Consider the following 26,949-nt stretch of genomic DNA (forward strand, 5'->3'; position numbering starts at 1 on the left):
TAAGCCTGTTCTAGCATTTCCTCTTCACTCTCCCCACAGAGAGGGAAGGACAAAATCCCCCAATGGCCCTCCAAAATGATTCCAGAACAGTCCATTAGCATGAAAAGGGGGAGAGATCACAGGCATTGGGGGAGAAGAAACTGCTTCGGATAGTGAACTAGAGGGAGATGAGGGTGAATTCCCATCTTATGAAAATGAAAGGGAAATAGAGATCCTAAGCCATCTATTAGAATCTTTAAGAGTGAGGAGGACTACCAATACCTATTACCAAAAACTATGGCAACACTGGAACTCTAAGAGACTTCCATAGTGGAAGACCAATCCTCTGTAGTCCCTGGCCACAAAAACAGACCAAAAGGAAATAAGAGTTCTTTCCTAGATCTAATCCATCAGAAAGGGTTTTCCCATTTCTGGAATTTTTTAACAGTTGAGGGCTGAGTGGGCAAAACATATGGCAAATAGGCAATACTTGGGCTTTATAAAAAAAAATGTACATTTTATCATTTTTCACCAATGAGTTCTTACATGTCCTAATGGATGCACCTGTCACAGCGCTACAATCCTTCAGTCTCAGAAGATGGATATGGCAACATAAGAGATCATCTGGAAAAGAGGGCTGAATTTGCCTTGAGGAAAGCCCATGAAGCCACTTCTATGACAATAAGAGCGTCAGCAGCAGCTTCTTTAGTATCCAGGGCAGCTATCGTCTGGACAAGGAAAATCATCCAACTTATTCCAGAGAACAATCATTGCCTGATGGAGGGAGCCAACAGAATTCTTATGGCCTCATCATTCACTGCAGATGCTGCATTGGATGCCATGATTTTTCCTTGAGAGCTATTGGTGGCAACAGCCAGACGAATCTTGTGGCTTCACGCTTGGCAAGTGGACTACCAGTCTAAGGTGATAGTTACAGCCTACCCCTTCCAGGGTGACAGACTCTTTGGCAATTCTCTGGAGAAAGATCTAGTAGAAACCAGAGATAAGCAAAAAGCACTACCAAAACATTGAGATGCAGTGACAAGAGATCATTTGGAAACTTCCTTTTGACCCCAACACACCTTACCCAGATTTTGACAAGATAACAGACCATCTTGGACCTATACAAGACAGTTGTTCAGACAACACAAGTTCAACCTCAGATTTGGCAGACAAGCTGGAAACAGACCAGAGGGGAAGGAGAAGCAAAAACCTCAAAGGCATGGCTCACAATCGATTCGGGGGGGGGGGCTATGCTTTTTCAAGAGGTTTGGAACAACTCACAAGCAGACAAATGGATAAAAGAAATTGTTACCAACAGTACACAACAGCTCTCCATAACCCCACCAGAATGTTTTGTCTCCTCACCCCTATACAAAACCCCTCAAAACCCCACAAGAACCAAAGCAATTCAACACTTACTACATATTCATGCCATTAAACTTGTACTGAAGACAGAACAGGGACTGGGATGTACTCCATTTTCTTTACGGTTCCAAAGCAAAAAAGGGATTGGAGGGCCATCTAGGATCTGAAGTTTCTAAACAAATTTGTGAATCTGAGACACTTCAGGATGGAGACCCTTTGTTCAATGATCGAATCCCTGCAACCACATGAATACCTTTCATCCATTGACCTCAAGGAGGCTTACCTCCACATCCCAATATTCCTGGGACACAGGAGATTTCTCCGTTTTTGTGTAGGGGACCAACATTTTCAATTCAGGGCCATTTGTTCTTTCAACAGATCCAAGGGTATTTTCAAAGGTCCTGATCAACCCAGTTGTGCATCTAAGAGAACAAGGTGTTCACATTCACTCTTAGCTGGAAGATCTGTTGTTCCGATCTTGCTCCAGAACCAAGTCACAAGAGGACACAGCAAAGACCATCCAATGCCTTCAAAAGTATGCTTTCATAGTGAATTTTCAAAAGAGTTCTCTACAACCAACTCAGCAACTAGAACATCTGGGCACCATAATAGACACCAACAACAACCATCTGTACTTGCCTCGTACAAAAGCACAGAAATTGAGGGACATGTCTGTGACCGTCATCAAAAGCAAATCCTGCCCATTCGTGACACCATACTGATGGGTTTGTTCATTTCGACCACAGATGTGGTTCAGTGGGGAAGACTCCACAGGAGACATCTCCAACAGTTAATGAAACATTCCAACTTCAGATATGCAAGAAGGAAAATCTTCCTATCCATATTCCCCTCAAGGTAAAGACTAGTTTATTATGGTGGACAAAGATGACCAACCTTCTAGAAGGGAAAGAATATTGGATATCAGAGATGAGGTAAATGTTCACAGATGCAAATCTGTTGGGATGGGAAGCGATGTTACAAGACAAATCAGTACAAGGCCAATGGTCCAGGACAGAAACCAAACTACCAATCCACTTCTTGGAGCTCCAGGCTGTACATGATGTCCTCATCCATTTTAGTCCTCAGATACTCAACAAAAATGTTGTTATACGAATAGATGTGACAGCCAAAACATATCTCAACAAGCAAGAGGGTTCCAATTTACACGACACGAGGAGTTTTTACGATGGGCAGAAAAGAACCTGGCATTGATAAAAACAGAACACACAAAAGGATCTGTAAACATCCGAGTGGACTGGCTGAACAGACAGACCATCCTTCTAGAGAGAATGGTCTCTCAAGAAAGACCTATTCTGTTTAATAATCGCTCATCTTGGTCTAGCAATGGTGGATCTGTTTGCATGACCAACAAATCATCAACTTGATCAGTTCCTCAGCAGGTTCTTTCACCACAAAGCCAAAGTCAGATGCCCTGATGTTGCCTTAGCCCAACAGCCTTCTGTTTGCCTTTCTCTGCATCCCTGTAGTATCCAAATAAGAAAAATCAAGCAACAAAGGATGGAAATCATATTGGTGGCTCCATTCTGGCCCCATCATGCATCATTTTCAGTCCTCCAAGCAATATCCATAGCTCCACCTCTGAGGCTCCCTGTGTCTCTAGACATGTTTCAACGCGGTCCAATTTGGCATCCACATCCTGAGTGGTTACAACTGACCACTTGAAAATTGAAAGGAGTAAATTTCCCAGATTAGGATACACCACTGAAGTCACTGAAATACTCCTAGCTTCCAGGATACTTTCAACCATACGGATCTACAACACTTCTTGGAAAGCTTTCCTTAGATGGTGTAGGAGAAAGGGAGTGGACTCCTTGAATCCTCAAATTAAGTATATATTGAACTTTCTACAAGATGGAATCTCCACTGGTCTAAAGGCACCAACTCTTAAATGACAAGTTGCAGCACTATCAATGGTGTTGCCTCAATCCAACTGTTTTAATATCTCTAAACACCCACATATAAGACGTTTCCTCAGGGGCACCGCCGTTAAGGATCCTCCACAAACTCACAGATTTCCCGTGTGGAAGTTACACACTTCTCTCCGTACTCACTAGATCCCCATTTGAGCCTATTAGGGAAATCTCTTTGAAGTGGTTGAAACTGAAAGTGCAATTTCTCACAGCAATTACATCAGCAAGAAGGGTGTCAGAACTCAGCGTAGTATCTATCAAACCTAAGCTATGCGTCTTCCATAAAGTAGTTTTGAGAAATGACCCAGCCTTCAGAACAAAAATCAGTTTGTCCTTCCACAAATTGCAGGAAATCTGCTTCATCCTTCTGCCTCAATCCTAAGCATTCAAAGGAAATGAGGTGGTACACATTGGACATGAGGAGAGAGCTCAAGGTCTACTTATATAGAACTAAACAACTTAGGAAAACGGGTTCCAGAAAGTAGATATGCCAAATCTAGTCAAGGGTTAAGGGATCCAGGCAGCAGGTCCAAGTCCAATCCTGGGTCAGGGGTTCCAGCAAAGCCAATAGTCAGGTCCAGTCCAGGGGTCAAGGTTCCAGAAGTCCGGTAACAGCAAGATCAGTGGAGCAGTGGTAAAACATACTTGTTGCATCTACAACTCGCTGCTTCTCCTTGCTGATTTTATGGTCAGGTTTTATAACAAGCTAAACTCCCAGCCAATTAGTTGGCTGTCATCCCAAAACTGCTCATCCATCTTGGTGGCTGACAGTTGCCGATGGTCCATGCACTCCTCCTCCTTTCCTGCAACTCTGTGTGCCTCTGACAGGGGTGTAGGTGAGCTAGGAGTGTCCTCTGAAGTCTTGTTGACTGTTTCAGAGCTACATGGTGTTGGCCGTTTCAGCTGTAAGCTGTGATTTCTGATCAGTTGGTAACCTGATCTCTTGTTGCTCTCCTCCTGGCTCAGGGTCAACTGTAGCCAGTTGTTCAATTACTGGCTGAGGGCTAGGTGCAGGCAGCTCTTCATCTGATGAATTCATACCATTGCTAGGCACAGACTGACTTATGATAGTAAGGATCACTGCCACAAATGCGGCCTTCACAAAACATGCTACAGTAGAAGAGGTGTGCAATGCAGTCACATGGTCTTCCATCTCCATTTATAAGACGCTACAAAATTAACATTTACAACTTAGTGGATGCTGCATTCAGCAGCGTACCCCAGTATATTCTAGATGCAGATGATGACGACCCACCCAATGGGGACACTGTTTTGGGAGGTCCCACCAAAATGTCCTCCACCTCAAAAGGAGATCATTGGACACTTACCATAAAGGGTCCTTCTCCTCTGAGGACAGGAGGACATCTTGTCCTTCCTGAAGTCATCGTCCTTAATTTCAGAGGGATCACTTTGTCTTGTTATTTAATATACTTAACTATTATTCTCTCTTCCTTTTCTGATTACTGTTATAGGGGACTGTTAGCTCATGCAATTACGTGTAAAGTGACTGCTTTCAGAATTACCAGAATGGAAGAGGAGGGTGATTCCCACGTTAGAGACAGGAAGTGAATTTTTTCCTGCCTTCCTAAATGGATGGTGGGAATCATCCACCAAGATGTCCTGTCCTCAGAGAAGGACCCTTCACAGTAAGTGTCCAATGGTCCATTTTTTAAAGAAAAGCAGGACACAAATATGAAAAATACATCTAAAGTAGTTAAATTCAATTTCTGGAGTAGAACTGGAAAGGAATTCTATCAAGAATATAGATTGGTGACTTACAGTTCCCTTAAAAGCACTTTTCAGTGGAGAGAAAGGCATTCTGCATATCCTCAGGGGCATTTCTTTACAAATTACATGGCTGAGTATTTGCATTCAAAAACAAGAATCCGTGGTACTGCCCTAAATCAAATTAAGCCTAGTTTCTAGGATCTGCAGCTTGTTTCAAGAAATTTGTTCATATTGTTCATTTATGAGTACCACTTGTTGAGAATAAAAAGCCATTTGAGTTCATTAAACAGATACAGAAGAAATTTATTTAACATTGTGTACAAACAAGGGCTACAAATGCCTTGGATTTCTTTTTTTCCAAATACAGGTTTCTTAATCCCTTTTCCATCAAGTTTTTTAAAAATGACACTCTTAACGTTTACTTCTTTGCTGCAGCTTTTCTGATCTGACAGACAAAAACATTTTCTTCAACAGCAGTTCCATGTGCCCAGCACCTCTTCAAAATAATTCTTTTTTTTCCTTTTCTGCATCAGAGCATTTAGGATATAGAAGCAAGAACAGCAGCAGTATAAAATGCCAAAGCAAAATGCTTTAAACATGAAACATGGCAGTGTTAAAACAATGACAACGAATATTAGTTCTGTGGTAGAAAACTGATGATCCACCAACAGTGACCCCCGCAACCCTTCTACAACTGAAAATGTCAGCACTAAAGTATATAATTTAATTGCATTTATATTTAAATAAATAGTTTTATTCATCTGCTTTCCTCTATTCCACATGAATTATAAATGCTTACAACAGTAGAAATAAGGAAAAGTTACAGATGGTACACAGGCAAGAGAAGTCTCTTATTTAAAAGAACAGAAAAAAAGATGCATATTTCATAATGTTTTTAGATCTTAATTCAGTTTATCTCACCAAGACAATTTCAGTGATACAATATGATAACCTTCTTGGTTTCATTTTATATTTTTATTAGTTTGTATTAATGTTGTTTGCATGTATATGCAGTTTGATATCTTCACACCCACCCATACTCACATGCCCCGTGATATTTCTGAAGTGAGTTATGGACAAATACATTTGAGGGCCTTTTTGTGATCACTCACTCCCTAAAAACCCAAAACTTAACCAACCACCAAGCTCTTGTTTCCATGGTCATAAGCTCCAGTACAGTTAAAAAATTTCTCAGCTTGCTTTTCTTTAAAAAAATCTTAGGACAAATGTCTGTATTGAACAAAAGTATTGTGTGGATGGATAAGGCAAAATTAAGTGTCTTGAAATTCCATTTATTTTTTAGGAGAGGGTTCAATATGCTTTTCTCCTATTGGAATCAATGAAATTTAAAAGAGTTGAAGCTTTGACTGTGGCTGATTCTGCACACGTTGGATAATGCACTTTCAATGCACTTTATCAATCGTTTGAGGAGGATTTTTTGTTCCGCACACAAAAAAATCCGTTCCAAATGATCTATAAAGAGGATTGGAAGCGCATTATCCAACGTGTGCGGAATCAGCCTGTGTCACAATCATTGCCACCTTTTCATCTATGCAGCGATGGAGTAGATTTCCCTGCCCATGTCAAGAATTTTGTCAGCAGGATAGTGCAAAACCACCCAGTCATTCTCACCGTCAAACAAGCTAGAGCCAAAGACTGTCCTTGAGCCGAGAGAGTCTTAATCTTTCTTTCAGTTGACCTAAATCAGACAACCCCCCATTAATAAGATACCCTATCTGCTATTTCCCTTTCTAGACAATTATCACTTCCTAAATAGCTTACTATAACTGTAATATAGTTTATGGACATACTCAAGAGCAAGCATTTCCTATGCTATCATGTGATAAACACAGCTACCTATTTGAACATGTGAAATTGGTGTTTTGAAGTTATCATATGGAACACTGAATCATTACATTTTATCTTGGGAATCATTTACCCAGTAGAATGCCTGCCATTTTTTCCCCTGATCAAAACATGCATTTACTTTATCAGAATGTTTGAATTCACATTTGTGCACATTTATAGATAGAGTAGAACTGCTTCCTTTTCCAATAAATGTGTCGCCTTCTGCAGGAGATATCCATGTATGCAAGTAAACTCTCTTAAACCCGACTCATCATTACTGGAACAGGGAGAGTTTCTCAGCCTGCCTTTTCAAGTCTCAGCAGGACATATGTCTGTATAAAACAACAGTATCACGTAGCATGGATCATGCAAAATGAAGCATTTTAAAGTTCAACCTGTAGGACATACAATGTGACCATGCAATTCCCTGCTCCCAGATATTCTGGGATCCACATTAGTCTGAAGATACTAATACATAATCATAACCCATAAATTAACTCCCAAATCCAACCAACAATCAGAAATGGCAACCTGATTCAAAATGACCCTTATAAAAGGAATCAACCCTGATTTTTAATGAAAAACAGATCTGGATATGTGGCTAAAAGGTCCAGGCAGTTATTCTGCCTTAGGCATTGAATCCACCTAAGCAAATCCTACTAAATATTTTTCTCTCCCTTAAAAACCTTTGGTGGTAGACTATCTAGCACCTTTTTTTTTTAGGCAATCTCTTCTAAAACTGAACCATTCTCGAATTTAGGAAGTTCTTCCCAATCTCCTGCCCAGCTCAGACTAGCAGTGGCTCATGCAAGCTGGTGGTTTCTGCTTTCTCCATGTGTTTTACTTCTTGTAGGAATGAATGGCAACCATTCACTTCTATGAAAGGAATGCACTGGCATGGGAGCTAAATCTGAACCTAATGACCACTTTTTTTTTTTGGTGTGGCATGTTTTACACCCCCATCAATAGCCTAGCGTATCATAAATCAATTTACTTAGTGTCCTAATGAATGTAGGAGCTTGATTCTCAGTGGTGCCCACTCTCCGCATATCCCAGCATTCTATGCTCAGCCCTGCCTTGGTTCAGTATTTTAGTCATGCTAAGGTGTCACAGCTTTTTAAAGACTAGAAAATGGTTTGAAATTTTGTAAAATAGTTGCATAGATCAGCAACACAATAGATGGCAGTGTTAAATCTGCTTGTGAATAGAGGATCACAACTTAAGGGTAAGGAAAGGATGACAAAGGCCACATGCAGTGTCTTTATACTGCTCACAGACCTCTTATTCTGACGAATTTCATTATTGCAGAAACTTTAGGGAGCAATACCTAAATATTAAGGGAAGTGTGGCTGAACAAACTATTAAATTTGAAAGAACAATGGCTATACATTCCTCTTGAGATAACAACACTGGTAACTGTTTTCAAATGCAAAATGCACCATGGAACACATTCCTGATCAGAGCTAAGAATGTGGCTGAGTGGAAGATCAAACAAACTTAATAATTATGGGAAAGTCTCTATATTTGATTCCTGTAGACTAATAGCAGCACTCTATGCTAAGAATTGTGATAGTGTTCTATACCCATGCAAAATATGTCCACAATCCATCAGCTCCAATGCTCAAACAAATCTGCTCATGTAGGGAATCTACAAGCACAGAACATTTGGCCTGTGAAGGCTTGCAGAAGGAAATCCTAGCACATACTGAACTTTGGATTATTCCCAATATAAATCATGACAGTGCAATTAAATAAGCATTTTCCAACCTTGTCCTGCACTTGCTGCAAGGCCAAGAGCTTAGAAACAAGCTATATGTGACCCCCTCAGAACGGTGCATGAGAAATTAAACCTCACCCTTGACTCACAAGGGGCATGTGGGGGACTGTAACCTTTTTTTAAAAAAAAATTAAGTTCAGTCTTCCCTATCTCAAAAGCTTTGGGCAGATAACGCTAGATTAAAAGGCAAATATAAATATGTTCTATTAAATGTCAGAGCCCAAAGCAGCTACCATCTTCCGAAATTCGACTTGTAATCCAAAATCCCCCAAATCAATGTAAAACTATTAAGATTTGTTTTCCCAGGAGTGTCCATGGGAAGAGATTTCCATAGTTGAGGTTCAACTTGAGAAGACTCCTCCCCCCCTCACTGTATAAGCCTTTCCTATCTGAATGTGATGCATGGCAGATGGCATTAATCAGCTGGAGCACTCATGGTTATTCTTCAAGATCACAGTAATTCACAGAGGTAGTATCAGAAGGACCCTAATGGGTGCTTTAATTTGTTGTTTTAGGTCTCAAGTCATTTAGAGGTTTATAGACTGATAATATTCTATTAACCAGGGCATGTTCTGTGTCCCCAGATCTTTTAAAACCACAGCACACAGAAAGCCAGATAGGGAAACTGGAACCACGTAAGTGAAAAAACAACTGAGTCACAAGTTTTTGGGAGCAGGTCTTCCAGAAATGTATATTAAGGCATAGGATTGGATCCCCAGAAGATTGTGTAGCAGGCCACTTCCACCCTTGACTTTTCTATGACTCAATTATACCCCTAAGTCACATGCCTATTGATTTAAAATTCCAGGCTCTAGATCTGGAGACCTCTTAAACCCAGCCATCTCCATTGTCGAACCAGTACTGGAGGGCCAATGTCTTGGCTGTGATTTTCAGCTGAATTTGTGTGAGATGGATTGCCAGAGTTAAATCCATAGGGAAATTATGAGAAAGTGAGGGCGTTTTGGTTGTTGTGGATTTTCTGGGCTGTATCGCTGTGGTCTTGGCATTGTAGTTCCTGACGTTTTGCCAGCAGCTGTGACTGGCATCTTCAGAGGTGTAGCACCAAAAGACAGAGATCTCTCAGTGTCACAGTGTGGAGAAGATGTTGGCAGGTCATTTATATCTACTCAGGAAGGTGGGTTTGGGCTGAGTCATCCTGTGTTTCCCAGGGTGCGGAATGCTAATGGAGGGAGGCATCACTGTATCCTGAGGAGGTTCTTTTGCATATGGATTGGTGCTTGATATGCTAATCTTCTCTGCAGGGCTATTGTAGGATGTAGAGTATTTTGTTAGCCTGGTGTTTTTCAGGACTGGAAACCATGCTCTATTCATTCTTAAAGTCTCTTTTTCCTGTTTGAAATTTGCGAAATGGCGAAACGTCAGGAACTACAATGCCAAGACCACGGCTATACAGTCCGGAAAATCCACAACAACCATTGTTCTCCAGCCGTGAAAGCCTTCGACAATATATTGAGGGTGTTTTCCTCATAATTTAAAGCGGTTAGGGTCAGTGCCTAATCTCCTGCTCCTGTTGTCCATCTCAGGGTAGTTTTTTTCCCTCTCAAAATTTGTAAACTAGATCTGGGCTTCTCTTGGTTGTAAATACATACAAGTAAAAATTCTGTACACTCTCCCTGACAGGAGATTAATTTTTCTGGGACAAAACCCAAATCACTTTATTTGGGATACCTGCTTTAAAAAACCATCAGAGGAAATCCTAAATTCATCCCACAAGCCACAGGGGAAAAGCAATACTAAGTTCGGTCTCTTTGGTTTGGTCTGGGGTAGGATTCTCCTCCAATCCATCTCACCTTCTCTAGTCCATCTCATCTCAGCACTTGAAGGAGCAACCGCCAACAAAATTGGCTGAACTACCAGCAGGGTCCTTCGAGGCCTGTCTTGGATTTGTCAGCATTGATTCAACCCTCCTCAGTGGGAAATGCAGTAGTGCACATCAACCTGGTGCTCAGATCCCTTATTGAAAGACCCTTTACCTGCTGTAGAGGACAGGGATTCTCACAGAAAAAGGAGAAAAACAGTCTCCTGTCCAAGCAGGGCATACAATCTGGCACTTGTTAGCTTTGAGGCAGAAAGCCCTAATCTCTGGCAGTGCCAAGGTAGTCTTAGTCAGGCAATGGGGCAGAAATCTCCTGAAGAAGGCAATCCCAGTACTTAAATATAGGTCAATGGCTGCACACCACAGTTTTAACTGGCTTATCACCACCATACATGGGACAGTCTCAGGCAGCCCATATCACCCAATTCTGTGCCATCTTCAAAGAGAAACAAAAGCCATCCTGATGTGGAGACCATGCTACTGAAAGGCAGCTATAGTGGTTTTAAGAAAACTCCAAAAATAGAGGAAATAAAGAAGCTTATCTTAAAATTATGAATCTTTTTTTTAAAAAAAGAGTTCCCTGCATAAAATGGCACTTAAAAAAGGCAATCCCTTATCCTTCAAATTGAGTTTAAATTGGGCATCCTAATTTTTCTTTCCCCAAATTACCACTTTGTAGAAAAACATTTGTAATCATAGAGCAACCATTTGTAGTCTGACTAATTATGCACTCTCTCCTACAATCCAGAAGCCAGCATGAAAAGAATCAACCCAAGTCTGTAATGCAAAAAGGCTCCAAAGCCACCCCTTAAGGATTATCGACAGCAACCATCTCACAGCTACACACTATACAGCATCAATTCAATATTAATATTTCAATTTTTATATAAATAAAAAAACACAAAAGGCAGGCAAGATGAATTGGCACAATCTTTGTAGTATTGCTTTTCCAGTTTTAAACTGCAGCCCTGGATTATGGAACAACAAACAACACAAGGAAGAGCAACTGATGCAATCATTGCAAGTGGCACAACTTCAGAGTGATCAGGCAAAAAAGGTGTGAAGCCCTTAAAAATTGCAGTTCTTAAGAGAACCCCCCCCTCAAAGTGTAGCAAACTTCAGAGTCTTTCTAGGCAATCCAATCTATGCCTTTTGCTTCACCAGCTCCCACAGCCCCACTGTGCTGGTCCTTTATAGCCACATAAATGTGACAGGATTGTGCTGCCTGCAAGCAGTTAGTAAGAGGAGGAATAATTCTTGCTTCTACCACTTCTCTGCTCCATGCACACCCTGGGAAAGCTATCTGAAACAAAATTCAGGTAAAGATTCCCTTTTCATTTGAGGGGCAAGAATTATTCCTCCCCCTACTAACTACTTAAGAGAGCAAGATTGGCTCCGTTCAGTATACTTATGCCTTGGATCCACTGAGTGATCCCAGTGTCTGAACTCTCTGTCCTCCAGCACAGTGTGCCCCACTCCACAAATTAAAAAAAAATGCTGGCTTATTCTACTGCTCTGACAACAAATGAATCCAGGTGGCAGAATTCTGAATTTCCTGCATAGTACCCAATGGGAGGGATGGAGCAATGGACTGCTCATTCACCTTCTAGTTCAGTAGCTCATCCCTCTCTAGAGAGGTTCCCCTCTAATCAATGTCTTGGAAGCACGGATAGATGAACAGCTCACACGAGGAGACAAAAGTATGCAGACAAAGTTGCTTACAGATAAATACAGCAAGGCAGAAAACTGCAATTCAGACAAGCCAGTTGTTCTAATATGAGTATGACCCAATTACTTTGAAATAAGAAGAGGCCAAGCCAACTTTAAAAACACATTTTATACCTTCCAATTGCTTTGTAGCACCTTCCCAATACTTTGTAAACCATGTATCTGTAAAGAGTCAGGATTGATCCAACAGCAAGAAAATATGGGGACAAAGTTTGGAAAGATGTGGAATTAATTAGTCAAGAGAAGAACTTTTGTCACACAATATCACACACAGAGGTTTCTATGGTTGTGCTGGAGGACGAAGAAGCGCCAAGCAATATAAATCCTACATGAATTATTTCTGTTAGCATGAAAAATACTGCCCAAGCTTATAAAGCTTCTTTTTCAGAATGTGGGACTCCACAGTACCAAAGCAGTTAGTATTATGCCAAAGTAAGAATCAGAGCAGTTGTCAAAACAATTGTTTCTCTGCTGCTTTTTGTCCTCCTTTATTAAGAAAGGTTATCTGTGTTTTATTTTTAAATCATGACCTAGTGGTACAAGAGTCCTTGGGGGAAATATCTCCCCATTCCAAACAAACCAACCAGTTTAACTTGATAGTCTTCACACTTTAAGCAGGAAGTGGATTTGTCTTTTCTCTTGCCAGCACTCCATTTCTGATCCTGGCAAAGTTGGAGGTGGGAAGGGCATAACTAACAATGATGTTGCATGACTGGGTGAGAAGTGACGGAGACAAATGAAATCTCAAAGCAAAAACAATCCCTGTTTGCCTGTATCTGGACTCTGCAGTTCGTTCATGTTTCCAACTCCCAGTATTGATTCTTTTTTAGTACTATAATTCCAGAGGTGGCTGTTCTAGTGTCAACAGCATGGGCAGTTTATTCTGCCACAGAAATTTCTGCAACAACCTTAATTAAAAACGGAGTTTGAGCTTCTGAAAAAATACAAAATTCTACCTTTTCATCAATCAGTTGCTAGGTTATTAAACATCTTATCAAAACATTCCTATTTACCAAAAAAGGGAGGGAGGGGGAGAGACACTTCATAAGCAACATACAAAGTCTCAGGAAAGAAAATAAAAATTCAAGTATCAAAAAAGCTATACTGAGAAAACTTTAGATTAAGCAGCCAAAAAGACAGCCATTGACCTCCAGATCTCGGAAAAATCTTTAGGAAATGGCCACGGTGTTTATGGTGGAGAGCCAACATCGAGTAGGGTAGAAAACTGGAAACGTTTTTTTTAAAAAACCTAAAAACCAAACAACAAGAAACAAGATGTGAGAGGAGTTTTTACAAGTCATCCAATTATATTTGGAAGGCCAGGAGAATCCAGGTAGTCTCTTGCACTAGTACTGCCTGTTGGGGTTTTTTTTTTTTTGGTCCAAACAAAAAGAAAAGTTAACTAACCATCCTTGTTTTCCCCATCTTCCATAGGTTTCTTTTTATATATAGACCTTTATATAATACACAATGGTCTGCCTTTTTGAGCAAACCCCTCTCAAAAGGGAGGAGCGGGGGCGGGGGTCTGAAACAATAGGCAGGAAAATAGAATCTGCTCCTCTGTTTGTCCAAGGAGAGAAGTACATAAGGGAAGAAAAACAAATATGAAACCAAATTAATCAAGATTTGTATTTCCAAGGAACTGGTGTCATGGATGAATGACACTAGATTCTGCACTATTCAATTAAAAACAGTAGCCGATAAAGCTACACCTTCAACATATCCTTTTGTTCTGTTTCCCCTTGTCTTCATAACTGGTCCAAACAGACATCACAAAGCTTCCTAATGATAATTGCATTAATTTTAAAGCACGCACACACCCCAGGGGGTGGGGATTTGCTCTCTCAATAACCACAAACACAGTTCTTGCCAGCCACTGTTTCCCTCTGGTGGAAGAAACTCACAGTGCACTTGCTCTGCTGTCTGGCACTGTCCCCACCAAGTTGTCAAATCAGCAAGGTCACCCGCAGTTTCCCCCACCTTACAGTGGTCAAATAGACAGGAGTCTTTTTTAAATCTTCAGCCTGCCTTTGCTAGACAAAACAGCAGTAGGACTTGCTTCCCCCATGTAGACAAGGACAGGCCAGGAATGTCTAGAAGAGGAATGATTTTTCTGTGGTTCCCAGAGCAGGCAGTGTACCCCAAGAACAAGTCCACAACCCCCTTCACTGCTTGGCAAGCCTTCTACACTTCTGTGGAGAACAGGATGCTCTGTCTCTTGCTGTCTGGGGTAGGGATCGTCTCTAGCTGCAGGAAGTAGAGAAGAACTTGAACCTGTAAAGTACAGGGGACAAAGAATCAAGGAGTGCATTGCATGGGCCCAGCGTAACATCAGATGCAAAGCGAGGCAGTTGCTGTAGACAGCAGAATTTGAAGTCTAGGTATGGGAAGCAGCACAGGAGGCAGAGATGGCAACCACACTGGGGCACAAGCCCCCATGAAATGATCAAGAGCTAGCTCATGGAGGAGATCTTCCTTGTGGCTGACCTGGGACCATGGACTAGACAGGGCAGCCTGCATTCAAATACTCAACTACAAAGCTCAACAGGTTTCCTGGGATAAGGTATACACTTGAAGCCTAACCAAACTTGCGTGACTGTTGTAAGGATAAAATGGGATTGGCTGAACTCCTTGGAAGGAGGAGAGGACATAAATCATATGCAAGGCACTCTTTGCTGGGGGCATGCAGATATGACAGAGGAAGAAGAGGCCATTGTTCCTTGCTCCTGTTATTTCTATTGGATATCAGTGCTAGAGAGCAACAGGGGCACACTGGAGCAAGCAGTTCCCATCCCTGACAACCATGAAGCAAATAGGGCATCATGTGGCCCTGCTTCTTTCCCATATTATGACATGCATGTTCTGCAGTGCCCCCTCTACTCTAACCAAGAACAAACCTAAGCTCTGCCTGGTAAACCACTGGGTTTCACTTGGTCTTATAGCATTCCACAGACTCAAGTTGCAACACTTTTCCTGGGCTGTATCACTTCCTTTTACCTGGGACATAACTTCTAGTGACCAGCTATCACTCATGGCTATAGGCTGGGTTGGATTGGCAGGGATCTTGCTGTCCTTCTCAGATGGCCTGAGTAGCGTTGGTCCAAAAACAGTTGCTAGATTGTGCAGGGACATCTTGTTGATGCTCTCCTTCTCAGCAACCCTGAAGGAGTTTGGGGAAGGAGAAAGAGCATGAGAACCTGATTTTAGAACCTTGGAAGAGGGCTCATTCATTCACATATCCTAATCCACAAGGGTGTGTGTCATAAGAAAGCAAGATGAGGCAGCATCTGACACCAATCACTTTTGTGTAGGGCTACCACTACAGGCAAAACCAGGTTAGGGCACCAGTCTCTGTTGGGACCAAGCTGAAAAGAGACTTTAGTCAGACAAGACATTTTAAATTACCACAACTGTAAAATGAATTTTAAATAAATAGATACTTGGCTTAAAAACTGGCATATATGGATAAAAGCACAAGTCTGGTGCTATTTCTATAGACATTCATCACACACGCTGAGCTATCAATTCTAACAAATGCTCCTGTTTTTCATTACTATCTCATAACATGCACTACTTGGGTACACGGTTGATAAAGTACTATGCTCAAACCATCAGGGCATCCCCAACACAGAATTTCTCTCCTAGTGAGTGCTGACAGACTCTGACAGCTTCTTCTTCAGCACTGGCATTACCTCTTCAAATGGTCCAGTAGGAAAAGGAACGTGACAAGATTAGGTTCTGGAAGAGACAGCAGTAAGTTCAGCATACAGCTTTCCTTTGCAACGGGGTCTGAAAGTGCTGGAGAAGAAGAGAAACGTTTTCAGTAAAGGAGAGCAAGAGCTTTCCCCGATGTATCATTTCACAAGACTCAGAAGTTAACAGACAATTCATTGTGCACTCACATTATAGTAGAGGCCAAATTAAATCCAGATCTCCATTTTCCTAGCCCCCCCTGAACCCAGCTGTCCCTATTCCCCTTAGGCAGCTGTATCCTTCCCCCTGCAGACAGATCAAGAAGTCCAAGGATGCATTCTATCATGAAACTGATCCTATTTTTGGTTTTTAAGAAGTCCTCTACAACAGCAACTATAATGAGACACAGGACAAACTCATACCAAAGTTACAATTCAGACTGCAGAAAGCAGACCTTGTGCCATTACTTTTACAGGCTCCATCTTCTTTGCAGATGAGCACCTAGGAAATGGACCTGTCAGGTCTGAAGATCTGCAGATATGTGGACTGATGGATTAAGACATCCCAAAAGAGCATATCTAGTCCTTGAGAATACGATATTCATAAATCATCAGATGGCAACCTCCCAATATGGAACTCTTGTTTTAATATCGGGTCGTTCAGTTGATGGGTAAAAGAATAGCTTCTGCTTCCCTCTGCAGCAGGGCCATTTATAAGGCTTCTAACATCTTGCACTGGATTTCCTCACTACTGATCAGGCAACCCTGAAGAAGTATGTTAGTTTTAGTTAATGAATTCACACCAATGTCAATACATACCAATGCCTTCAGCAAAATTGGGATAGAGTTCATCTGTGAAGAGAGGCTCAGGCAGTTCTCTGAAATAGAGCTTTAGAGTCCCTGCAATGGCATTGACATCCATCTCATTCATCATGACAGAGACATCTTTGTTATCTGAAAGAGAGAACATGGAGGAAAGGCATGAAGGAAGTAAAGCTTCAGGCTCCTCACATGATGCTCTTAAAGTTCCCCTTACCACAACTGCTTGCTGAATTTGGGCATCACATTAGCTATCTGTACCTTCTCACACTCAAGGTCCCTCCTCGGTTTCCCATGTAGTGATAATAGTTGCTTGCGACACTTGAATTAGGCAAACTACTGTTACTATAAATCTGGATGGCCTCTAAAGATGCTCTTAGGTTCCCCCCACCCCCAATGATGAAAGTACTGTAGGTGATTAGTTCTACTTACTTAGAACAATTATATCTCCAATAAATTCTCAAGATAGACAGAACACATAATCATATGTTTCATAATTTTTTAAAATTAAGACATTTTTTTAAAAAACGGCAAGATACTAATTTAAAGAGATCTTAGAAAAAGAATTCTTCAAATGGTATAAATGACAGTAAGAGACATAATTAGAGGCAGCCACTAAGTTGGCCTTTAACTGGGTTTCCCAACATACTTCTGAAACTGTGAGTTCCTGCAGCAGTACCTGCTCGGACAGTGTCAGAGTTGGTCAGGTATGGTGGGTGGAAGTGACCTTTCAGGTACTTTGGATGCAAACCATTTATGGCTTTAAATGGTCAGAACTAGCACTTTGGGCTAAACCCAGAAGAGGGAGCCAATGTAGTTGGTACAGGATAGGGGTTATACTCATTGCAGCCAGCCCCTGTTAGCATTCTGGCTACCACATTCTGAACCAGCTGCCACTTCCAGACAATCCAGTTTTTCACCCTCACTGCCTTCAGATACTGGTTAAGCACACTCATTGCTTTCCTAGAACTAGATGGAAAGGAGATATAGAGTTGTGTGTCATCAGTGCTCTGATATCGACTTGCTCTAAACTCGCTCCTCATATGATTCCTCTTAACAGTATCCTGTAGATGGTAAACAGTATGGGAGACAAGATGGAATCTTATTGGACCCCACATGGCCGGAGTCCCCCAACACCAGTTCTGAAGCCAACCTCAAGGAAAACTCAAAACCATTTCCAACAGATCACCACCAAGACTCATTCCAGGCAGTTCAGAAATAACTTGGTGGTATCAAAAGCTGCTGTGAGGTTTAGGAGAATCAACAGGGACACGATCCCCTTGTCAGTAAATTGCTGAATATCATACGGTGAATCTGTATTTAAAGGGGTTATCTGGAGCTGGTGCTCCCGGCACCAGTCTTACCCTGCCAGAGCAAGATGACACCATCGTGGGATCCAGGATCGTTGTGGACACCCCAGGAGAGCAAAAGCTGGCAGTTGCAGGTCCTCTGTGCGCAGCAGAACCCGGCTACAGTGAGGTGGTGGTGAGGCATCGAAGGCATCCTCGGCAACAAGGCACAACTGTTCCACAAGCCTGATGCCCCCAGAAACAAGGAAGGCAGGACCACAGTTGGAGATGATGGGGGCCAGCTGGGTCCCAGACAGGAGCCCAGGAAGACCATGGAGGCATGGCCTAGGGATGTCCCTCTGAAAGGGATAGCATGGCCAAATTGGCCACCCCATGGAATGCGCAGCTCTGCCCATGTGATGGGTGGTGGCTGGATGAGGCAAGAGATTGGGCAAGGGATCAAGAGAACCTATAGACCCAGAGGCCTGGCAGCCCAGAGCAAACCCTCCAAGAGGAGGGCTGGGGGAGGGACTGCCACAGGATGGCCTTCAAAAGTTGGGGGAAGGAGAACTAGGAAGGAAGGGCGTGGTTGTGCTCTCAGGGTAGGAGAGGCAGCTGAGAACCAGTGGGAGAGAGGGAAGCAGGTATAGCAACAAACCCCTTTCCCCATTTCTGAGGCCCTCACAATCCCCTCAGTGAGTCCTGGAGAAGAACCCCTAGGAGGGGGATGCAGCCCCAGATTCTGCCTCAGGCCAGGAGGAGTCCCATACCAGGCGGCGTGTGTGTGTGTGTGTGTGTGTGTGTGTGTGTGTGTCCTAATGTGGTGGTGACATGATTCTTCTTCTTGGAAACAGTTGATTCCAATATTTGTAGTCAAATTTAGCTTTCCAAGATAAGGTAAATCTAGAAGGCAGCGGTGGGACAGTTCCAGATATTGGATGAAAAATATTTTCATTATTCTGTTAGATTTTGGATACAGACTGCACTAGCTGTCCTGGTTCACAAAAGGCATGTAGAGTTGGATAGAGCAAACGTGGCTTTCCTTATTCTTCTAGAACTCTCAGAGGCTTTTTGACATGGTCTACCATCAAATATTCCTAAGCTGCCTGTGACAGATGTGGCAATGCTTCCACTCCAGAAGCTGGGCCGATTCCAGATGACTAACCTTAAGGCGCTTCATGCCGCCCTCTTCTGGATTGCGATGGGGAAAATGCGAAATATCGCGTTTCCTCGCGCAAGTTTTGCGCGTCGGGAAGAGGGCGGCATGAAGCGCCTTAAGGTTAGTCATCTGGAATCGGCCCTGGTGTCAGAAAATAGCTCCAAGGGTCTGTTGCTATTCCCTGGAGCTATTTCCCCTGGCACTCGTCCTGTGGGTACTGTAATATCCCATCTTCTCTGCAATGCTGTTTGTAATAGGTATGCAATTGCAGGGAGACCTCCTCTGGAGTATTGTTTTAATATGTTAACACACCACTTTGGCGACAGAAAACACAGAATAGAAATCAATACACAAGCTGGGGTGTGTTGGGGGGCACAAGCACGTATGAGAAGCAGCCATGCTGAACGCATACTAGCTTTTGGCCTCTGGCCAAAAGGAACTAGAGCAGATTCTGTGACTGTTCCTGGTCAACCTACTAGGCTTGATGGACCATTGACGTGAGTGGAAAAAGAAAACCTCACAAGTATATACTCACTGACATCAAAGGCAGCTTTCAAAGCCTGGATATCGGTGGCAACACCAGACACCCGATAGATGCCCACCTCCTCCATGCCACGGCGCTCGATCTCCTCCACGCACTGGCGCACAATATAAGGCACCTTCGATCTTTCTCTCCTGCAAGTTCAAAAAGGTATACAGGTTATTTTAAGACGCAACTTCCTGTCTGGAAGATGCTTGTGTCCCCTGCCATCCCATCTCTACATCCTTCCATCTTTAGGTTCTTATTCAGGAGAGGGTAATACCCAAGGCACTGAGTGCCAAACTACATGTTAAGATCCCCCAGGTTCTGGCCTTGGTCCTTCTCTACTCTCCCTATACACCGTGTCCCTGAGTGACTTTATCACATTCCATGGCTTTCAGTACCACTTCTAGGCTCCCACCCAGCACTCTCCATCTCTACCCCTGAATATTCTCCCTCCCTTCAATTTCAGATATTCAGTCGCCTGTCTGCTGTTTCTGCTTGGATGTTTCATCTCTGGCTCAAACTTCGCATGCCCAAGCTTTCCTCCCAAGCTGCCCTCTTCATTTCCACAGACAAGGTCCCCGTCCACTCTGTCAACAGAGTGATCTTGGCCTGATCTTTGGCTGCTTGGTCTCCTACGCCACCTATGTTCACTGTGTTTCCAAGTCATGTAACTTCATGTGGCCCCTCCCTTTCCATTCCCTGGGTGAAAACTGGTCATTTTAAACCTGACTATTGCAACTTCCTCCTCTCTGTTCTTCTGCTGTCACTCTTCAGCCACCGCACCTCTTATCCAAAACACGGCTGCCGAAATCATTCATCCCTCATTCTGACCATTCTATACCCCGCCTTAAATCTCTGCACTGTCTTCCGGTCCACTCCTAGATCCAGCCTAAGCTCCTCATTCATTCTTTCAAAGCCTGCTATGGCCTTGCTCTCTAGCTCATATCCCAATATGACCCTTCCTGTGATTAAATATTTACTATCACGCTTTAAAAAAAAGTTAGAGCTAAAAATATTTAGGAAAATAAGTACTCTCATTCAACCTCTTAGGTTTTTTACATGTAAATTTGAAGTGTGCCTTGGTTGTCCTGATCACATGACACTGAAGGTAAACAAGGGATTCAATTATGTGGGAATCCAGGTAACACCAACTTCCTAAGCATAAAACGAAGGCTTGGTAGCTTGGAAAATTCCAGGGCGTGTTATCTCATAACTGAGGAAAAGGCCACACTTTGGTTCCTGAGCACAGCAGAATGCATGACATTCAAAGTAAACAAGCTACATTTTTTTTCAAGCATACATATGTGTGCTTATTGATGCTCAAGCTCACAAAACACAAACATTCTCCCTGAACTACCCAGGTGAAAGCAGGAAAATGAATACATGGAAACTTCCATTCAGCATCAGCATAGGATGACACAAAAAATCTACTTCAAGGCAGCATTCCTGGAGGGGAAAAAAAGACAGAATGGACTGACTCACTTGGTGACGACAGCGATCTTTACTCCAAAGACTCCAGTCTGCTTGCGAGATGGCATTCTCTTTAAGCTGAACTCCCTGCTTGTGAACTTCACAGACAGCTTCACTTCAGCCTATGAGACACGGAGCTCCAAAGCTATTCTTGCCAATTACAGCAATCCCCATGTTGCATTTTTACCCAGCAAACAATTCATAAAGGTACATGCTGAGGTGCTACAGGTGTTTGGATGCAGGAGACTTGGGGCCCTTGATCCCTGCTGTGCCCTGAACTGCCTGGCCTCTCTGGATTGCTTCTGTTCAGCCCAGCCCTGCCTTGCCTTGGCACAGTGAAAGAAATGCAATTATATACGGCACTAGGATCATATTATTTAAAATACAGAGATAGAGAACTTTCAGGAATCTGAATATTCACAACAATGCCAAAAGAAGAAGAAAGCAAAAGTGAAAAAGTTTTACAAAAAGGATGGAAGCGAGGGAGCATTTCTCCAGGTTCATTACTTCAGGCTTTTTCATTCCAAATGTGTCCCAAGGTTTCTGATGGCAATATTTGTTAGCTCTGTTTTCCCATTTTATTCTCTGCCCACTTCCACTACTTAACTCCCCCCCCCTCCATTTTTGGCCTGACGGTACTCTAAAACTAGATGTAATATACTCCAAAGGGAGGGGAGAGCTAAAATTAAGAGGCTTGAGGCTGCATAAACTGGGAGGGGGTGTTAGCTCCTCCCACCTAACCATGTTCTGCTTTATGTTGCTCCCCACCCCCAAATTTTAGAGAACTGTCATGTCCAGCACTGGCTCAGACCAGCTGGGCTTACAAAGCAGCAGTTCCTTATTTCTGTAATCATCCTTCCCGCTTGGAACAACTTTCCCCCACAAAATAATTCATTTCCAGCTGAATGGAGCTTACTGATGCAGCTCACTAAATGGTCCCTCTCTAACCAATTTTTTGTTTGCCCTTTTAACAGGAAACATATTACACTAATAAAATACTGCAGGCAACTCAACTGTCCAAACCTCCCCCCCTGCCCCTGCTTCCACATCCAAATATATGTATTCTAAATTGGTTCCAAGATTATTTGCCATGGGACTACATAGACAGTTCCCCGTGTTTTAAAAAAAGGAAAATGGGACCACAACTGCAATTGCCTTTGTGTTACAGACAGACAAACAGCTAAAAGCCAAAGGTGGGGCAGAATGTTCCCCCACACAACCTTCACTGAAACAAACAGGAGACACGCTGGGGTCCCATGTGGCTCCCATTCATTTCAATGAGGCTTGCCCAGAATAATACCCCAGAACAATTGTGCCTCATTAGCTGGTTTGTGGGCACATCAGGGAGACCATTCCAATTTCCAGTTGTGATGGAATACAATTTAAAGAAAGGTTTCCACAGTGCAGCACTCAGAGAGTGAGGGAAGGAGTTAATAACAGCCTGATTGACAAGGCTGCTCTACCCCGTCTCTGATTGGCTAGTCAGAATGACAGTTGGTGCTGACAGGATTTTTCAGTTCAATTAAGGACTTTTTTTTAGTTGAGTTGAGAATGTGGAGTCTGACAAGGAGGGTCAGACTGGTACCCCTCTGAAGTGAGGAAAAAGAGAACGTTTGCTCTAACTGAGACAACCTTGTCTTAAGGAGGACTCGGTTGATATGTCCAAGTATAAAAGTCAGCACAAACTGAAACCTGTTTACCCAGCCAAGATAGAACTGGAGGCATGTTTTTGGCAGAGTGAGTGGATAGTAAATGGAAACTCTCATTCAGCCAAGTGAACTGGGTTATGTCTTATGAAGAAGAATCATTCCTGCTCTAAGGAAGATGCCGGGTCTGTTATAAAGGGAAAACTGTGTTGAACTAATGTCTGGAAATCTAAGTTTAAAAGGAGAATGTGAAGAAACACTGCTCTGTGAAGAAACACTGTTACTGTAAATAAAACACCTCTCACTATCAAGATCTATTAAGAATAAACTATCCTTAAAGGAACTTATTTTGCCTTTTAAAGTATTCTATTTTACCGACAAATTTTACCTAAGCAATTTCATTCCCTGACTGACCATATTCCATCCCTGCCCTGTGGCCAAAAATCCAAAGCAATCTACAGAACCTGTGAACAACCTCAGATGTCCCATCGCTACAAAGTAACAGAATGCTCAAGTTCCACATGTATCTTTGCTTCTCTACAAGACTGTCACTTGGAAATACAGCTTTCTTGTTTCTCCCACACAGGAGATCAAAGGCTGAATTTCCAACATGACATTGCTCCAGAGCAGGGGTGGGCAAATTGCGGCCCGTGGGCCACATGCAGCCCGCTACAGAGTTTTTTGTGGCCCGCCAAGACAGTAGAAAAGTGTGATAGGGTACATTTGTCTCATTAAACTGATTCTAAAATTAAATGTGCTTGCAGCTATAGATGATATGAAATTAGCACAATAAATAAATTGAATAAAACTACCACTATTTTATTTAATTTATATTTATTGATTTTTATGATACAATTTATACCTTTTCTGAAATGCAAAGTTAACTAATGAATGCAATCATTTTAAAAGGTGCGGCCCTCCGCTAACCTCCGCTCCCACGAAGTGGCCCCCGAGCCAAAACAATTGCCCACCCCTGCTCCAGAGGAACAGGAGTCCAAAGAACCTAAGCCTGCTATACCCAAGGAGTAAACAAATGTTTGAAACTCTCCTATGCTCACAAACATGTTTGGTTCCATCTGCCTAGTGAACAATTAATTTTGCTATCTGAGAGACAAACAAGTAACTGTACAGGGTCTGGCTGGAAGCCCATCAGAGCCTTACTTCATAACATGATATTTGCATATATATATAGTGATATTGGCCCTTTTCACACTACTTACTTGCTTCTGGAACATTGTGAAATGTAGCGCAAAAACTGTGGAAGATAGCGTCTTCTCGTGAGAGTTTTGCACGATGTCGCGCAAGTTTTGCACGATGTTGCACAGAACTCTAGCGAGAAGATGCTATCTTCCGCGGTTTTTGCGCTACATTTCGCGATGTTCCGGAAGCAAGTAAGTAGTGTGAAAAGGGCCCTGGTCTCTTGCCTAGAGAAGGGAAAAATGGAGAACTAGTCATGGGTAACAAGGAGAACAGGGCCTCAAAACTGATGAAGCAAACATCAGTGGCAGCCAACCTGACATCTTGTATTCTCAATACTTACACCATTCATCAAAATGACTGTGCGTTGCCAATCTTTATCTTGCAATGTCTGTGGATCCAGCTGAAAATAGAAAGTTGTTAGCATGTTAGTGATCAGCTGTAGAAACTACATCAGATACTTAAAATTATTACGTAGGATTAGGGGTATCAGGATAATCTGAATGACTTTCCCTGGGAAACAAGAAGCACAATTCATTTTTTAAAAAGTCAGAAATATGTTAGGCCCTTTCTAATTAATCAATTTTCTTCCAGTGTGCTGATGGACTTTCTGCAGAGCTTTTGGCATACAGTCGTTTTCCAAGTTTCATCAGCTTTATTATGGCCTGCCCAAATCTTAGTTTTTGACACACAGAGCTAAGGCATCTCTTTGACTACCAAACAGCAGACGAGGTAGTAAATCTGTTCTCGAACTGTACCACCTGAAATGAATGTAACAGCAGGCTCTTCCATATAAAAAATATAACCTATACACAGAAGTCTAGCATGCTGTGGAAAGAGCTGAGAAGTTATATACAAGGATTTTTTTAAAAAATGTTTCACTATATGAGAAGAGCAATTGAAGTGGTACAGTCCAGACACATTTTATCTGCTCTTGTTGAGAGTTACCCAGCATCTCCACCTGGATGCTCACTAATGTCACAGAAACCAATCTGCTCTTCAACTTTCCCGTATTGCACAAAGCTCATCTGGGGACAAAGAGGAACTGATGCCAATCGTTCCTCTATGCATCCTGTCAGGGCAATTCTGCAGGGGGCAGCAGTGGCAGATACCTGAGCATTCCTAGAAACTGGATGGCTGGATGGCAGCAGTTCCTACATCTTTTTACATGCTCTGTGCAAGGACGTAGCAACTCTCAGGGTCTCCCATTGTCAGGAGGTCTTTGATAAGAATGTTTCAAAAGGACTCCTCCACTATCTTGGTACTGCAAGGAACTCTGTACATGCTCTGAGGAACCTGCTACAACCTAGGTAAAATATACTTAGTTGAGTTAGACCAACTGTATTACTTTTATTTGACAGACTATGCGCTCTACCTTGTGTTTTGCATTTTGTCCCCTTTCCTGCCCTTTTGGAACACACCCACCACGTCCCCTTTTTTCTACAATAAACCTCCTTTCTATAAAGACATTTTTCCAGCTTCCTTAGTACAATACATTTCTCTGTGATATTTCTCTAAATATCTTCCCTACAAGCCAGGCCACCTGGGCACTACATAGTTGTTTCCTATAAGGTATTTTCCAGGGTTTCCACCCTGTTGCTTTGTTATTTTGCTAGGATGCCTTCTAAACTAGACAGTCTAGATTTTATTTTTTTTATTTATTTTGTTCATTTATACTCCACCTTTCTTACTGAGATCCAAAGCGGATTACATAGTACAAGTGGGATACAATATAATCAATAGCTCAGATATTTACTGAGCAAGTACCATAATGAACAACAGTCTGGATATCCATTGAAACAGATCCAATAAGGTATGGTAGCAGGAAATTTGAAAACAAGCATAAAGTCAAGCATAGAGATGAAATCTTCTGAAACAACACATGCATACCTGATTTACATGGCATAGTAAGCAATGTGGAAAGCTCCTGTGATACTTACCTGCACCAGTATCCAATACCATATCGCCCATGTCTCTACCAAAGCATCGCTCTGAGCTATTTTTATGACATAACCCTATAATCTGCGTAGAAAGCCCTCCTGAATAATTCAGTATTGCATAGTTTGCAGAAAGCCATGGGAGTAGGAGCTTTCCTGATCTCCTCAGGTAGGCCATTCCATATGGTGGGGGCCACCACAGAGAAAGCACGTGTGTGGGCAGCTGTTAATTTTGCCCAATTGCAGGGCAGTATCTGCAGAAGGCCCCTTTCAGCTAAGTAAAGCTGCAGGGGCAGAACACAGGGGGAGAGGAAGTCGCACAGATATGAGGAGCGAACACCATGAAGGGCTTTGAATGTGATAGTCATTACTTTGAATTGAGCCTGGTAACCGATGGGAAACCAATGGAGTGATATGCATGCTCTGTCTAGTTCCTAAGAGTAAGCAAGCTGCAGCGTTCTGCACCAGCTGGAATCTCTGAGTAACTCTGAGGAGACTTATGTTCTCAGGAGGTATCTGAGTAGTGGCAGATGATTACCAGGGCGCTTTCCAAGGAACTCTTGGTCTAAGGAAGTTTCCAGCAAGGCAAGTCACTTCCCCTCATTTCCTAACCATAACAATTTGCATTATTTATTGCAAGTTATTCTGAGTTCCCAAGGGAAAAGCCTGGTTTTTAAAAAAGACCTCTAGAGCAATCTAGGATTGCTTCAGCTGCTGCCAAAAGGTTCCGTACCAGTCTAATGCCAGCTTGGGCTGCAGCCCCTGTGGCCAAGACACATGATGGGAACCATGCACCCCACACCACAGTCTCAGTGGAGGCCTTCTCCTCCTTCCTGCATCTTGGAGCATTTGGGGTACAGCTGACCTTTCTGTTTAAGCCGAGTCACTGACATTCTTGAGACATGAAGCGTGGCAGGCCTTCTTGGAAGGCAGAACAGAGGTCACAAAGTCAGAAGTCAAGGCTCATTCAAAAAGCACCTGTCCCAAAAAGTGAGAAGGCTGGACAAAGAGCTCTCTA

The 26,949-nt window shown here is 42.6% G+C and overlaps 1 protein-coding gene across 1 annotated transcript in view; it reads right to left on the minus strand.

Moving 5' to 3' along the window:
* Positions 1–5,292: 5,292 nt before the first annotated feature.
* BCR (BCR activator of RhoGEF and GTPase) overlaps positions 5,293–26,949 on the minus strand; it is a 117,373-nt gene continuing 95,716 nt past the window's right edge. Inside the window, exons 17-23 of the mRNA XM_054995976.1 lie at positions 24,338–24,397; positions 21,164–21,273; positions 19,691–19,830; positions 16,708–16,842; positions 15,889–15,994; positions 15,194–15,356; positions 5,293–14,470 (exon numbers count right to left, since the gene is read on the minus strand). Of these exons, the coding sequence (XP_054851951.1) occupies positions 14,381–14,470; positions 15,194–15,356; positions 15,889–15,994; positions 16,708–16,842; positions 19,691–19,830; positions 21,164–21,273; positions 24,338–24,397 (804 nt within the window). The 3' untranslated portion in view covers positions 5,293–14,380. The remainder of the gene's footprint in view (positions 14,471–15,193; positions 15,357–15,888; positions 15,995–16,707; positions 16,843–19,690; positions 19,831–21,163; positions 21,274–24,337; positions 24,398–26,949) is intronic.

The sequence above is a fragment of the Eublepharis macularius genome, chromosome 13 (genome assembly GCF_028583425.1).
Source record: "Eublepharis macularius isolate TG4126 chromosome 13, MPM_Emac_v1.0, whole genome shotgun sequence".
Taxonomy (NCBI): Eukaryota; Metazoa; Chordata; class Lepidosauria; order Squamata; family Eublepharidae; genus Eublepharis; species Eublepharis macularius.